Genomic DNA, 16,668 nt, shown 5'->3' with positions numbered 1-16,668 from the left:
TAAATTTAGTGCGCCCGTTTGCTGTTGCAAACAGACGTTGCAGCAGCAGCTGCCGGAGGTCGATGCGTTCGATTAAAGTGTGTGCTTTCATGAATGTGAAACGCAAGTTGTTTGTACTTGGATAGAAGTTTGAAATTAAGACAAAAGGTTTATTCTTGTTTAAACCCAACGAGGAAAATTAGTTCGCTGCGATGAATAAAGATGTTAAAGATGGACCAGAATTCAATAAATTTGACATTTTTTGTTGGGTTTAAGTTAAAGTATATTAAAAATAAATAGTTCACATATAATAATTTCTCACGTAGTGTTGTTAAATTATAATACGAGTCAAAAATATTTTTATAATTTAATAAAGCAACTTAACAACGTAGTTAGAAAAAAAAAAACATTTTTAAAATTTGCATAATTTTTTTAAAACAATTTATTACAATTTTTTTCAAAAAAGCTTCCCTTTAATACCGCGCAGCTTATGAACCGACCGCCAAGAGCGAAAATAATGCAAATTACGTCCATTCCCGTTTCATTTTCGGCTGTCCGAGGTTTTTCTTTTTAAACCCTCCATCCATTCACTTCACTGTATACTTTGTTGTACCTTTCGAAGCAGAAGGCTTATCAATATTAATGTTAAGCCTATTCATTCATCAAGTTATTGACCTCGGACCAGAATGGCAAATAACAGCGAGCAGAGTGGGTGGCTTAAAAGTTCATTTCAAAAACATACGCCCACACGCCCTTCTCCCCTTTCCTCTCCTCGCTTCACCAAAACCAAACTGAAGCAAAGCTTCAGCGAACAGACAACGGAGTGGGTAAAGAAAAAAAAAAACGAGTCCCTTTTCATATTCGTGGGAGAAAAAATTGGTAAAGGCAGGAGAGAGAGAAAAAAAAGACAAGAAAACAAAGTTTCCGATACTAATTTTCTCGCCGTACACGTGAAAGGCCGTGTGCGTGAGTGTCGTGAAAGCGATGGCAGCATTGTTTTTATTTCGTTGCTTTGTTGCCTGTATACACTAGTTACAGCAGCATTGAAGTGGTAACGGTGGCGGCCCTCTCACGACGCTGAAAGCATTAATCAGTTTTTGCATGATGAGAACGTAATATATTGCTCCGGCTGTTACGAAGTGCACACATAAAAACACACAGATACACGCACAAAAAAAAATCGACAAACATGGTGGGCGGAGAGTTGGCGGGAAAGAAGCGGTTCGATAATTTGAAAACCACCGGTAACAAAGTGGATTTTTATGGGTAAAAGGGTAATTTGTTAACCATTTTGTAGTGATTTTTTTGTCTGTTTACTTTGTGTGTTTCGTTTTTAACTTTTGGAAGTGTGGCTAGTAAGCAAGATGGAAGGTTTTTTTTCTCATTTTCAACAGGAAGGCGTGAATTGACACAGTAATGAGGAAGGAAATTATTGCGAGTGAAGTAAGGCTAATGTTCAAGTAAAGTTGATTAAGTCAGTTTTGACCCAGTGCGAAAGTTTACACAAAAACAATCGAATTTTTACTTCAAGGTATCTGTCTTTGTAAAAGACTAGGCGTCTCCATCGGTTAGGTCTCCATAAACAACCAGGCGTCTCCATGAAGTGTTGCACGTGTTCCTCAACAGTGGAATTATTTTACTCATAAAGTAGCATTGATCTGACCTTGACCTTTTTATGACCCATTGTGATAGTTTATACAAAAACAATCGAATTTTTGCTTCAAATGTATCTATTATTGTAAAAGACTAGGCGCCTCCATCAAGTAGGTCTCCATAAACAACAAGGCGCCTCCATGAAGTGTAGCACGTGTTCCTCAACAGTGGTATTATTTTACTCACTCGATTAGAATAAAAGGTTAAAGGGTAATTTGTGAATCATTTTGTAGTGTTTTTTTCTGTTCGATTTGTGTGTTTCGCTAGTAATCATAATGGAAGATTAGCATCCTCTTTTTCAAAAGCAAATGATTGCGAGTGAAGTATGGGTAGTCAGAATTATGTTAAAACACCATTGATTAAGTTAGTTTTGACCCATTGCGACGGTTTTTACAGAAACAATTGAATTTTTGCTCCAAATTGTCTGTTTTCGTAAAACACTAGGCGTCTCCATCGATTAGGTTTCCATAAACAAAGTGTAGCGCGTGTTCCTCAACAGTGGAATTATTTTATTCACTCGATTAGAATAATATTTATGTGCATTTGCTTAAAGAGATTATTTGTGCCGTAATGCTAACCAGAAATGAAGCCTGGACGGCCATTTATTTACACCTCGAATGGTTAATCGTGAATGTCAGCAGCGAACAGGTTCGAGATCGGGAACGTGTTTACTTTTTGCCCGTGCGTTGCTGCCGTTAGCCAAACCTTACTTTTTCAGCCTACACGCTTGACGATGATAATAATAAGTGATTATGGTTCCATCCTACCAAAACTGGCCGCTGCTAATGCGGAAGCAGCGAGCGCCTCGGTAAGGAGATAAATCTAATTTCAACTTCCATTAATAATTTTTTTTGTCGCTTCGTCTTTTTCTTCCCTTTTCCCTTTCTAATGTGTTCAACGACGTGGAAAACGCTGTCGAGTATGGCATTGGTTTTCTTGGGCGAATAAAACAAAAGTTATTCCTTTATCCACCGTCCGATGGACACGGACGCCAAGAACCTACGGTTGCATTTGTGTCCGAGCGATTTTTTTGTCGTGTCTTGGTTTGTCATAGAACGCCACAAGAATGTTTATTTCGCAAGAATTACGCACAGCGGTGGAAAAAGAAGATAAAAGAAGAGAACATTCCATTTCGATTTTCATTTCCACGGTGGTCCATTTCTTGGATCCGCATGTTTTGGCTTACCTTCTGGGAGGGTTTGTGTTTCATGATATTAAAATTATGCTCGAGTTTGGGATGGCTTGAGGGTGGCAAGGGAAACCCGCGTGGATTCAAGGTAGTACCACCGGGCTACGGGTAGTAATATCAATTTGGTGAATCTTGAACGGTTGTTGAAAATCACCTTTGATTTTCTTTTTTGTTCCATTTGACGCTATTTCTTTGAAACGGGCCCCAGCAACAACCGTGAAATGTATATCGTGGCAAATTAAATTAAGGATACTGCCACCGAATGAGGCTTTTGGTTTACCGTGTTGTTGTTTTTTTGTTTGCCTCGTTTCGGGAAGCAAGTGCGATCTTAATTTATTTTGCCACTACTTGCCGAAAACGGGTGGCCAATCCAATCGGGGCCCGAACTGGACAGGCAAAATTTCATCAATATAAAATTAAATTTATTAATCCAAACAGATGTAACTTTAGCGTGGTTTGGCGCGGTTTTTTTTTGGGAAGGTTTTGGAAGTGGAAATTAAATTTCGGCCCTTCAAACAATCGCCACATTCAATGCGGGTTGGTGTGTGGTTGGTGTGTGAAAAGCAACTAAACCCGAACGGTGCTGATAGTATTGCTGCGTCTCATGAATGTGTACATAATTTAAAACACCCACACCACCGGTAACGAGAAGAGTAAATAGCATGACCGTAGTCTTGCTGTTTTTCGTTCATCATCATCGTCGTCGTCGTCAACATCATCTTACAGTATTCCTTTCATTTGCACAAACATCCAACTTGCCACTTTCACCTTCTCCCCATCTTTATCTCTCTGTCTCGCTCCTTCCAAACGCTTCGAGTTTCGTAATGGTTAGTCAGTCGTGACATTTTTTAATCAAAAGAGAAAAAAAAGCAGACCAAAAAAAGAAAAGACCGCTAGGCCAACATTCGTATAGAACCATAGAATTTTGGATAAGTAAAAAAGAGGAAATAAAACCCTCTAAGAAAATCCTTACCACCGCACAGCCGAACGGTACCGGTACCATGGTGCAAGGGGTGGAAAAAATAAAATGGCTAACGGAAGGAAAAGAACGAACGCAGCATAAAATCCGGAACATGGAAAACAGGCAACCGAGCAGAGCGAAAGCGTTGTAATGTTTGATTTTCATTCGGGATCCCTTTTTTATTTGCCTTTTTCCCGTTCGTTGCAATAGCCCCTGTGGGTAGGCAAACCGGGAAAGCAAAATAGGACCGTGCGAGCTTTCGCTCGGTACGCGGTACCGTACTTTTGATTAGAGCTTTTCCATCATCGGATGCTGCTGGCCCCCGTGTATGAACCCAGTGCCTTATTGCATTGAACATCCGTTAAGCTTTGAAAGGTGAGCCATGTACCGTCGTGTCCTGGTTCACCGAACCCAGACGAATTACCATCGATCTTAACAATTAATCTTTTACGTTTGGTACCTTTTACACCGCCAAATGGTAACTCAATAAAGATTGCAGCTGTTGTCCCATTTATTGGATCATATAAAGATTGCCCCAAAAATTGCCTTTTTTAGGAAAACATTAAAAAAGCTAATTGCGTAATGCGGAAAGCGTGACTTTTAGGCGCAAAATTTCTAAAACTTTTTACTCAATTCCGCCTAAATGTATGCTATCGTTATTCCGTTACCACTTTTTAATCCTCTTCTTAACTAATTCGCTGCCGTCAAATAGAAACTAGCTTTAAACTGCTCATCCCGAGCTCAATTAAATGTCAGTTTGTGGATGTGTGAATAAATTACTATCCCCATGCCATCGGCGGTCATTGTACGTTTTAGAGTCAATTTCCCCCGCGGTATGGGCACACCTTGGTTTCACTTAGCCGTGGCAAAAACCATGTACTATTGGCCTTTCAAATTAATCCATTCGTAGAATTGGGGATTTTATGTTCTTTTTTTTATGCACACACACACACGTATAGAAGCACAGAAACACGCTCTGAAAGCCGCAACGAAACGGAAGTAACACCGAAACTGTGCACAATTTATCAATCAAATAAATCATCCACGTGCCGACCGGTGTACGCACCGCGTTCGGAGCACCATTTTGGGACGGTTTTATTTTTGATGAATATTGCTAATAAAGCAAACTTTGGGTAAGGGTGGGAGGGCAACAAGACGGGAAACAAATGGAAAATGAGAGAGTAAGAGAGAGAGAGAGAGAGAAAGTGGGAGAGAGAAATGTACAGCGTGCTAATACGAGCGGTTGATTTATTGAACATTCTCTATTCGTCTGTGACAGATCTGCTTTGTCCAGCTGTCAACTGTTCCGTTTTTATTTGTGCTGTGTGTGTGTGCGCGCGTTTTTGTTCCTCTTCTTCTTCTGCTCTTTTGCTTGCCTGCTTTCGCTGTCTGTCAACGACGCAAGTGATGATTAATTGACTAAAGTGCCGCAAAATGCTGACATTGCTGTACGTTTTGATGTACCGCGCGCCCGCTATTGTTTAATGTTTGCCGGGCGTGGATCTCGATACCAGGTTTTTTGGGGGCAGAATTATTACACCCAAAAACAATTGCCTACCTGCAGGATGATGTCAATTTGGTGCTAAATAAAATGCGTTTAAAACAAAAAAAAAAAATAAATATAACAATACTTTTACTTTAAAACATTCACAGCAGGTGTATAGTGTGAAGGCAGGGTTAAAGGATACACACCCTGACGCATGTGCATGTTCCCCGTCCATGGAAGACAGGTACCTCCCCTGTGGTTTGTGTTCCTGGTCGGTTACAGCACACCCATCCCTCGCTCCGCTTATCACTGGGCGGCGTCAGTAGCGCAGATAGCTAACCCATAAGCAGCCCGAAGCTTGGCGTGGCGTTGTTTTACACCTTTCAGCAGTAGCGCCCCGACATGATCTCACGAGGTAGGCGCTTTTTACGCGCGCGTTTAAGGTGTGTTAGCGTAGCCTAGAGGGAATTTGGCGTGACAACTCGGTTAGACGTCCGCGAGCATACCAGCTATAGCGGGTATGATGATGCCCGGTGCGGTTCACATTCGGTAGGATCGTACATATATATATATAGGACCGCTTCGCTACCGTTTCGTTTATCATTCTGTGAACCGTTTGTTCGTGCGCATCGTTCGTTATGGAGTCACGGTCGGTGAGCAATTTCGAGCTGAAAGCAATCACTGCGTGGGATAAGCGTAATTTTGCGCGCGGTGTTAAAAGTTTGTTTTTGGAGTATTGCTCCAACAGTACGGTGCACGGTATTAAGTACTTTGGCTGTAAGCGACGAACCCGGTTCGAGAAGTATGTGCGACGGTGTGACAAGTTTATCGTACCGGTGGATTAATAACTGGTTGTGATCTGTTTGCAGGATATGGTGGATTGCAACCTTCCTCCTATCGGTGTACGGCTGTGGCCGGTTGATCCAGAACATCTATCGCAAATGGGACCAAACACCGGTGATTGTGAGCTTCGCTGAAAAATCCACACCGGTGTGGCAGATCCCATTCCCGGCGGTTACAATCTGTCCCGAAACGAAGGCAAGCAGCGAGTACCTTAACTTCACCCAGATATACGCACAGATAAACGAAACCTATCGGGAGGAGATGTCAAACGAAACGTAAAGTTCTACTAAAGTCCGCGATTCGTGTTTAGTGTCAACGAAGAATAACGCTGGTGATCTTTATGTGTGTATGTGTGTTTTTTTCCGTTGTTTCATTCTAGCTACGATCGATTCCGTGCGGTTGCGCAAGTATGCGATGCGCACATTCTCAGCGGTGTTAGCCTGAATCAAACAACCGATCCGAACTGTGTCGATCTGCTGCGGAACGTATCGAGACCGCTCGAATCGTTACTGTTTTTCTGCAAATGGCGCAACGATGCACGGCTTTGTAGCGAGTTCTTCACGGAAACGATCACCGAGGAGGGTATCTGTTTTACGTTCAACGGCCAATCTGCCGGTGAGATGTTAAGATTAGACAAGCTGCACAGTGACTATGAGTACATATCGGAGAAACGGGAATCCCCGAAGTGGACACTGGAGAAGGGTTATGCGGAAAATACCGATCTCAATACGTACCCGGTACGGGTGCTGGGTGCCGGCGCGCGAGCCGGTCTTAACGTGTTGCTAAATCTGTTCGCACAGGATACGGACTTTATCTGTCGTGTAAGATACAACGTATAATCCAGGAGAGAGAGAGAGGGGCGTGTGATGATATTAATGTTTTGATTTTTTTTCCCGTCCAATTTGATGTTTCAAGGGACCGGTGCAAGGATTTAAAATCTTGCTTCATACCTCAAGCGAATATCCGCAGGTATCGAAACAATACTATCGTGTGCCACTCCATCAGGAAGTGATCATATCCGTGAAACCGCAGATGATTACCACATCCGATGGGTTGCGTGATTACACCCCCGAACGGTAAGATTTGAATATCCGCAAAGGCACTTAATGTCGGAGACTAACACTTAGGAACTCACTTTTAGACGACAGTGTTTCTTCAACCACGAGCGCCATCTGGAGTACTTCAAGGTGTACACACAGCAGAACTGTGAGCTAGAGTGTATCACCAAATATACACTGGGAAAGTGCGGTTGCGTCAAATTCTCCATGCCGCGTGACGATCGGACGGACATTTGTGGCGCTAGCCAGATCCAGTGCTACAACGATGCAGAGGATGAACTGCTGGCGGAAGACGTCAAGTACATCGGGGATAAATCGTACGATTTTCGTGCAAAGTGTAACTGTTTGCCGGCCTGTACCTCGGTACAGTACGATGCGGAAATCTCGCAAGCCGATCTCGACTGGAAGAGCATGTTTGCGGCGTACCGCCAATCGCTCGGTGAGATGGAAGGTGCACAGTTTGCGCGGCTGACGATCTACTTTAAGGAGGCACAGTTTATCACATCGAAGCGTAGCGAACTGTACGGTGTGACCGATTTCTTGGCAAACTGTGGCGGTTTGCTTGGGCTGTTTATGGGTGTCAGTTTGCTCAGTCTGGTAGAGCTGATTTACTTCTGCTCGATCCGTCCCTTCACCATACTGCGTGCGTATCGCACCAGCAGACGCGAGTCACACGTGTTCGATGCTCCGCCAATTGTTGACAAAGCGAAAGATTTTTAATCCGGTGAAGGGTCGTACATTTTGTACCAATACCAGAGTTGTGTCTTCATATGTGTCAATATTAAGCACCCTAAGTATCATGCTCAGGTCGAGTTGACAGGGCAGAATGTGAAACAGCCAACGCGCAACACCTGCTTTATCCTGCTGATCCTGTTGTTCAAGTGACTAAATAAAATTGTTTAATATTTTCTCTTCTTTCAATAATTGAGAATGTTTTGCATTGTCGTTGCACACAAAGCGTGCCATTATCTACCAGCGAAGTTGTGTAGCATTTCTCCCGCCCTGGCTGCCAGGTGCCAGGCGACGTTTGGGTTGCATCCTAAAAGTGAATGAAAATTCTTTGCCCAAAGTTGATGAATCTGTTCGGAAAAGTTGGTGCACCAAATCCGTACAGAAAATGTTCGAACGAAATGTTGAAATTGAATCAGGCACCACCAACTCTATTCTACCTTCTCCTCTATTCTCGGGCATACAGCAGCACATCATTGCACCTTGATTTGCATCACATCGCTCACAACCGGGTGGGCGAACCTTGGGCACCCGGGGGGGGGGAGGTATGTACCGGGATCGACCGGGACGGAACGATGCATTCGAAAATTGCACTGCTCTTATCTAATTTATATGCAAATGAAAAGCATTTGTGGCTTCGCGGATAGATCGGGAACGTCGCAGCGGTGGCAGAAAAAGAAAGCATCCTTCTCCCATTCTCGATGATCTTTGCACGTGGCAACGGTGTACTACAATGAAAGCACCGCCAGTCATCGACGGGTGGGAAATGAAAAAAAAATAAGGGAACCACTCTGGCAAAGACAATCTTGCCCAGGGAACGAAATCGCTTTGCACACAGAACACACAATCGTTCATCTTCGTCTGCACGGTTGGTGCTGGCTTTCGGTTCGGGCACATATTAGGATCTTAAGCAAAAGGACATCTCCACTTTTGCAAGATGCAAAATTCTATCGACACTTTTGAAACTTCTGCTCTAGATTTTGCTCACACACAGAAAGAGAGAGAGAGAAAAAACGGACGAGATGTACTAGAAAAGAAACACCAGTATGATCGATAGTACCTTTCTTCGATCTAGGTCGATTGGCTGATTCGATACCACGTACACAGGGTTGCGGAAGAAGTGTCGGCCCTGATACCAACACACCAGGAAAAAAAGGAATTTATTTTCATTATAATTATATTATCTCTTAAAGTGCCCTTTTCATTGCACGTTCCATTCCCGTACGTTCCCCCATCTTGAAGTGTCTCCCAGCCGGAGTCCACGTACTTGGCTGATTGCAACAAACCTTCGGATCACAAAGTAGATGCACGATAGAGCATCCTTCGTACTTGTGTGTGACAGCTGAAAACATCGTCCAACGGATGAAAGGCAACCGAAGTCTCATCCTTCAGCACTTTAGCCTTCGTTGAATAGTGCTGGTACGTACAAAGCGATTGAAGCGGTTGAACTACTCCCGTAGAAGAGGACAGTATGAAGAAAAAAACACTTGTCATCACTGGAATGACCATCATCAGTGTCGCCCAAGAGGTTCCGAGCCTCCAATCAAGGACGACAGTCTCACGGGACGATGTCCACGTTCAGGTGTGTCTTCGGTTTTTGGGAAACACCAAAATAACATTAATTCGTCCTGTTTACCGAATCTACGCTTCACGAAAAATCACACAAACACACACATACACGTAGTACTTAGTACCTCTCTTCCTTCTCTGGGGAGATACTAGGGAAGAAGTGGAGTAAGCTGTCAAGTTCCAAGAAGCACCCAAAATAGACCGTTCTCCAGTATCAAACTGTCGACCGAGACCTGAGCTTTGCCTCCTCATGGTGCTGTTGGTGTTTTGCCACTTTTGCGTACCATAACAATGACATCATACACATACGAACTCCGGAAACGAGATATGTACCAACACCGGGGTCACTCACACCCACTCCCCTCACAGTACCGGGAGGGTATGGAGTACAAGTACTGGTACATACGTATCAGTTCCGGCCAGTATCCAGCCAACAAACTGCTTGATGTTACCATTTCATCCGTTTAATGACTCTTCCGGAAAGATCACACATGTTTCCGGGTGGTCCGGGTTGTCTCCACCAATGGAATAACAGGGCATAGAAAGAAGATACTGGAGCGGCTGATGTTGTTTGTACGATTGTTTGTCCAGGCCCTCCCCATTCACAACTTAGGAGTGAACGGAATGAAGAGAAGAAAAAAACTAGAATCACAAACCATCACATCTTAACTCGGGCGAATGGAAATAAGGGCGTGTGGCAGGGTTGGGTAGGAGATTCATTTTGCGACAAACGACAAACAAACAAAACGCCCACACGGATGCATCGTTTTGGGTTGGGTCGAGTTACGGGCTAAAGGGGGAGGGGGGGAGGCTAGGCAAATGCACTCCCACACACGCAAACGAGGAAAGAAGGAATGAGGGAAAATACAGCCCTTTAGGGAGATGCACGTAAAAGCAAACCGAGGTTTCGTGTTACAGTTGTGGAAGTAGCAATCGGAAAAGAATTCCACCGGGAGACACCGGGTTAGTTGGAGTTGTCCAACTTTCACATGCAAGGGTTTGTTTGAGTGGCGAAGGTACTACGCATCTCATTCATGGGCGTGTGTGTGTGTTTTTTTTGAAGGGGTTTTCGAAACGATGAGTCACTTTCAAAATGGTTCCCTGCCATAATGGAATAATCCACAGCAAGCCAGACTGTACTTTTTGCTGTGAGCTGTGGAACATGTCGAGTACCTTTCCCAGGGTTTCCGGAATCTATCGATTGTCGAACGCAATTGGCAAATGTGCTTTTATTGTTTTGGTTGCATAAGGTTCGGTCGTACCCGGAGATCCTCTTTACCATCATGAGGACGAGGATGATGATGATGACAATGGTAATGTTTTCCCAAAGTTCTTGTAGGGTTGTTGTTTTTGGGGAGTTTCGATTTTACGCTAAAACACGTACAAAAGGTCAGACATTCTGCGACACTGGGACAAGATTTATGTCTGCACCGAGAAGACTTTCCTCCACCAAGTTGCCTGAGTCGTTCGTTGGAAACCGTTCACAATTAGCTTCAAAAGGGAACGAACGCTTCGTGATACGTGATCTGCCTTTAGGATAGATGCAAAGATCCCTCCTCCCTTCTCGTCAATACATCATTACTTTATTGCCACTTTGTGCAACGATCTAACACGCTTCCGGAAGCGACTGAATCCGGAACATCCTGAAGCGCTTGGTACAGAAGGAGCTTGGGAGTCGTGATTTAGTGCGATGCATAAACAAATAAAAGCTTGGCCCCAATAAACAGAAACTCAAACCCCATTTCCTGGTTGGGCTAGTATCAACAAGTAAAACCAATCGGTTACACTATTTCGTTCAGTTCTTCACCTTAACTTCTGCACGGAGTCTGGAGCTACTGAGAAGCTTAGAGGCAAGTGAACACAGAAACAGAACGTTTCCCTTTTTTTTTGGCCCTTAAGACACGAAACCGTACGTACGCTGGGACGGTACGGCATTCATCTCGGGGGCTCGTGTTCGTGTTACTTGTGGAGAACATATTTATGGTGCAGCACTTAAGCGAAATGTTTCGCCAGCAATCGAACATTAAGTGAGGTTATAAGCCGCACAATCTTTCGTATCAGCGTACGCGATAAACACGTGCCTTGGTGGTTGGCTAGCACGAAATGGTAGATTACTAGCTTCATAAAACCAAACTTTTCTCTCTCTCTCTCTCTGTCTCTCTCTCATCTCTTTCTGGACAACACGCAAATTGGAATCGAAATTGGACAGGTGTGTTAGGTTATGTTTCGCACAATGAAAGCTTCCTTGCGTGTGCTTTTGGTTCCGCATTTGCTTCTTGGCAAATCCTTGTTTCCCACATCCCTACTTTTCACACATCCGCCCACATCCGTTCCGGGAGGGAGGGAGGAGGGGCCATGCTAATTAAATACACCAACATTCAATTACATATTACAGCGTTGCCGTCGTTTCCGGTGAATTGTTGTACGGTGCCCCATCACATCCGGACCAAACCGAACACACAATTTCTTTCCATTTTTTTTGTTGTTGTTAGTGCTTCGTTTGTTCTAGCACACCCGTCGTACAGTTAATTGCACCCGATTGCGTTCCCTGTTCCCGGGTGCCTGTTTGTGTGATACTGCTTCCGGTTCGGGATTGCGGCCGGGGTCGAGCATTCAATGGGACTGCTTAAGGGGCCGTTGTATAGGGCGAAAGTTAAAATTACAACGAATAATTTTGGGCTTTGTTTTTTTTTAAATTCCTGATTGGATCAGTTGCTGTTTTTTTGGGTTGTTATTTTCCATTGTAAAGATGGAGCAAAAAAAAAGAACAGGATGTGATTGTTTATTTTGTTTTTAATCGTGTTTTGTTGTTCTACTTTGCTCAAGCGCAATCTGTTTTCCGGCCGTAGAGTAAACTTGTTCATGCAAATAAATTGGAATTTGTTCCGCTGTCGTGTTTACAGAGAAGGGTTCAAAGTGTGAAGTATTGTTTGTTATACTTTGTTCTTAGTACATGTATTGTACTAAAAATATTGCACTTTTATTTGTTACAAAATTTAACGCTAGAAAATGATTTTTTATATTGACACATGTATAATGCTACTTTAAAGTTTATTTAAAAAAAGTCAATTTACTTTAAAAAAAAGCCAAAACAGAGAAGTACTAACAATAAAGAAAGGGTTCGAATTGAAAACCTCAAAGAACCCTTCACCACAACTTTTTTGTTTCTCTTCCTCTCTCACTCCCTCCACCGTGTCACAAGCAAACGATTGATGGAGTTTTCATACAATGCAAGTTCGTTACCACAAAGTGACCCACTGATACAACTGTTTCTTCACCTTAGGCATGGAATAGAAACCTTCCCCTACCATCCGCGTTTTGCTTGATGTCACTCGCATCACGATTCCGGACGGCTTAAGGACGACGAGAAGTGATGAAGGTTGCTGTTGCTGACTTGTACTACATTCGATGCCACTTTCCGGTCTCCATAATACGCCAATGTACAGGTCTACTACCGTCACTGTCGTCGTCGTCGTCGTCATCGTCGTCTCCGTGTGTATGTCGGGGAGCGTTTGTATGTTTTATTGGTCTGTGACATGAAAGCTGGGGGGTCGATGGTTTGGGTCGCGCGCCCCAGCTAATAATAAGCAGTAATGATGGTGATTGGAGGTGACTACATGGGGTAGCAAAAATATATGTACAAAGTTCACCCCTCCACCGTTCTAGTGCTTGAGCCACCGTGCCGCGTGTCTGGCCGGATCGGTCGTCGCCGGAAGACGGAAAACGAAACCCAAGCCGCCAATAAACCAGCACGCTCATATCGAATGGCTTTCGCGTGTTTCCGGTACCGGGTTGTGTTGAGTTTGGCAGCGTGTTGTACTTTTCAATGTTTACAGAAATGCAATTCCGGTGCAAAACGAACCAGCGAAGGGTGAAGCAGGGATTAGCTGGGCTTTAATTTAAAACTTATTTAATCGACTTTGATTCACGTTCTGGTGATACACAGGTCACGATGGAAGCATTTGATGTTGCAAAAAAAAAACAAACATGTTTCGTCTTCAGTTTTGTTGAACAAATTTCATGGAATTGAATTTTTAAGCTTACGGGATTCAGAAGAGGTATTCTAGTGAATGATTAACTGCGACAGCTGTACTAAGAACAGAGACCGTTCGAGACAGTGTTCGTTCGTCCATTACTTAATCGTTCGTAGAAATTATCCCAAATTTGGAATCGATTACAGATGAAGATACTAAACGATTTCTTGATAATAAGTGACTAAGACACTCGTGTTCGCCAAATTTGGAATCATCAATGGTACTTACATGTTTTCGTTTTCTCCCCGTGTACGCTGCCAAGTTGTCCAACGGTCAGCAGCACTAGCAGGAGCGCCACCCAAACAGTACCGAGCTGCATCCAGCGACACGGCCATGATCTCCCCCGTTGCGATGATGTTGTTCGCTCCCCTCGAGCAGTTGGTGGTGGTCTTCCAGGGCCACAGGACGTCACTTCCGACGTCGCGGCCATATTTTGTGTGTGTTTTTGACGTTTCAAGCCCGTCACTGGCTCTCACTGGTGCACTGCACAATCACTTCGGTGCCGTTTTGCTGTGGCAAACCGTAACACACCTAGTAGATTCATGACTGCACATGCACTTCATATGCAAAAGGGCACATCACAACAACGGCACACACCGAAATACTCTTTCACCATGGCTTAGTGCACATTGTCTGGTAGTTGTTGCACAGTCACTTTAGAAGTTTGTTTAACACCTTTGCACTGTTTTATATGCTTAAACGCTGTGAAAAAAAATCGTCAAATAAAGAAGGTTGAGTATACATTACGTACTAAATTTACTTTGTATGATTTTGCATCGATTATTCTCAGTTAGCGCCATTTTGAAGGAGTAAAAGCACTCTCTCAATCTCGCCTGTCTTCTCTGGATTAACGACCTATTACTTTTGCACCCAGATAGAGATAGTGAGACTTAGAAGGATCGGGTCCATTATGAGATTTGAACCACAAACCTCGGTGTAGCAGACCGAGCGCCGTGACTCAAGACCATGGAACCGCTTCCTCGTTATCATCGCAGAAACCACACAAACTTCTAATGTTGAACATGATCTTCAGTTTTTTAAATCTCATATATTTAATTTTACAAAATATGATTACGGTTCCGTACGTTCCAATCATTTGGCTAGCAGAAAATTAATAACAAGCAAAACATTTACTTCAACAAAAAATAAATAAACAAGCACACATATGAACGCACTGGTTGAGATAATTACGAAATGTACAGATTCTGGCCGAAACACAAACACACGCCACCAACGCTAATTGGTTTGCTTGCCTTTGTTATCATTCGCTTCACTTTGGATGGTGGCCTGTTTCTATTAGTTCCACTATCAGTTCACTTCCCATTCGTTTGCTACACCTTCCATTGCATGCCACGTATTCTGGATGGGGGGGAACGTGATCACAGGCACGCATACACGAAATTTAAAATAAATTGCATGGAAAATTGATTTTTTCCACCACATACTACGGTTGTGCTTTTTCGTAAAGTTGACTTCATGGTGAGATCGGGTGTCTTTAGTTTGGTTGCCTCCATTAGATCGGAAACTGGACCCATTTGTACACAGACACTCACACACATACATGCATATAGTGCTGTGTATGTGTGTTGGTGGGGTACAGGTGAGTCTGTGGTACTGGTAGGCGTCGCCGAATTCAATTAAGTTCCGTTGAAATTGAAATTACTTCTTGCCCATCGGGAGGACACACGCAACAGGGCAGCATCCGATTCGGTGATGAAGGTTCGCCTCTAGGAGAATCTTTGAATATTCTTTTTTTTGCCGCTTTTTCAAGTTTTTTTTTGTTGTAAAAATGGTCTCCCTGCTGTTGCTGATGCTGGTGAGTCTTCTTGTGGGTTTGCAGAAGGTAAGGTAGCAAAACATGGTTATGTTTACGTGCGTTGGTTTTACCATCGAGCTAATGAACTGACCAGACACCAACACACACAGGGGGATCTAGGATCCCCTGGCGGTAGGAATGAAAGTTTTTTTTTCAACTACCCCCGATGGAGATGAATTCCATTTCTTTTTTTTTCACCTTCCGATTCCGGCCGAGACCCAGGAAATCACGTCGGGACAATAATTCATTCACACGTTGTTTGCTAGAATGTGATTATTAGGAAGCAAATCTGTGCAGGTGTCTGCTGGTGGAGAGTTTTTGATTTTTTTCCCCACATTAGTAAAATACCCTCAGGGCTTCAACAGGGAGGTTAAAAATAAATTTCGGTCATCTTACTCAACACCAACGTGCCGTTACTGATCTTTATCCACCCAAGCGACCGACTGAGTGTGATCGTTTTGCCTGTGGTTGATTAAATTTTAACTATTCGTTAAATGCCGCAGGTGTTTAATTTAAATAACGACCGTTTATGTTAAATGTTCAGTGATGCAGTAATAGAATTTTATGACGATTTAATTCGGTTCATGGGTAGTGTTGCCTTTAAATATTTTGCAATAAAACACGTCCGATGTAAAAGGTATGTCTGAAAGAGAGAGAGAGAGAGAAACAAAAGGGCAAATGTTAGATTTGTTGCTTTACAGTTTACTAACTTCTCATTCTGCGTCCCTTGCGATGTGATTTCGCCTGGCAGTATGCAATTAATTGCTAAAAAACCTTTTAACTGGTTTATGAAGCGCAAGCGTATTTGAATTGCATACTTTCAGGCGTAATGAGAACCTTTTCTTTAACTCGTTCTAAGCTAAAGCGATGTTTATAATTCTAGAATACAAATTTAGTAACATAATTTACTGAAAACATTTTTACGTGATGTTACTTTCCATTAAATACTTGCTGCTATTCGGTGTTATCTTTAATTCAGTGTTTTTATTGTTCTCACTTAAAATAAACTTAAAAAAGGACACCCAGTTCCTGGAATTGTTTTGGAGAATTGTTTCTTAATCCAAAAATGTAGAAATTCACAGTACCAGCTAGTAAGATACCTCTCTACAAGAGATAAATTAGAAATTAATTAAAAACTCCTGCTTAAAAGGGCAATAATACATTCACGTACTTCAAGTCATTAGTCACAAAACAATGGAACGAAACGAAAGGCAGCCTCATTTTTTCACTGCTGTATCGGCGTGATGGATTCAACCACAGCCAGACCAGAACAATGAAATCTACCGAAGCACAAATAGACAAATGCAACCGAATAAAATAATAAAATGGAGCAACCAGACTTGCGGACTTG

At 43.0% G+C, this 16,668-nt stretch overlaps 2 protein-coding genes across 5 annotated transcripts in view; one reads left to right on the top strand and one right to left on the bottom strand.

The window, feature by feature from the left end:
* LOC125769816 (uncharacterized) overlaps nt 1–16,668 on the bottom strand; it is a 57,432-nt gene that overhangs the window by 33,697 nt on the left and 7,067 nt on the right. For all 4 annotated transcript variants that reach the window (XM_049438697.1, XM_049438694.1, XM_049438695.1 and 1 more), the window contains exon 2: nt 13,730–14,203. In XM_049438697.1, coding sequence (XP_049294654.1) covers nt 13,730–13,931 — 202 coding nt within the window. In that variant the 5' untranslated portion in view covers nt 13,932–14,203. The remainder of the gene's footprint in view (nt 1–13,729; nt 14,204–16,668) is intronic.
* On the top strand, nt 1,901–7,895 carry LOC125769799 (pickpocket protein 28-like). Its single transcript, XM_049438660.1, has 5 exons — nt 1,901–6,070; nt 6,138–6,386; nt 6,491–6,932; nt 7,027–7,187; nt 7,253–7,895. Exons 1-5 carry the CDS (start codon nt 5,907–5,909, stop codon nt 7,887–7,889), a joined length of 1,653 nt encoding a protein of 550 aa, XP_049294617.1. The 5' UTR covers nt 1,901–5,906; the 3' UTR covers nt 7,890–7,895.

The sequence above is a fragment of the Anopheles funestus genome, chromosome 3RL, assembly GCF_943734845.2.
Source record: "Anopheles funestus chromosome 3RL, idAnoFuneDA-416_04, whole genome shotgun sequence".
Taxonomy (NCBI): Eukaryota; Metazoa; Arthropoda; class Insecta; order Diptera; family Culicidae; genus Anopheles; species Anopheles funestus.
Note: the sequence above shows the minus strand (reverse complement) of the source record. Positions and strands in the feature narration are given on the sequence as shown.

What these genes read in the sequence shown, in the direction of transcription:
- LOC125769799 (XM_049438660.1), top strand. Translation starts at nt 5,907, where the DNA reads ATGGAGTCACGGTCGGTGAGCAATTTCGAGCTGAAAGCAATCACTGCG. An exon ending in GAGGAGATGTCAAACGAAAC is followed by an intron (nt 6,387 to 6,490) that starts GTAAAGTTCTAC and finishes GTTTCATTCTAG; the next exon opens with CTACGATCGATTCCGTGCGG. An exon ending in CGTGATTACACCCCCGAACG is followed by an intron (nt 7,188 to 7,252) that starts GTAAGATTTGAA and finishes ACTCACTTTTAG; the next exon opens with ACGACAGTGTTTCTTCAACC.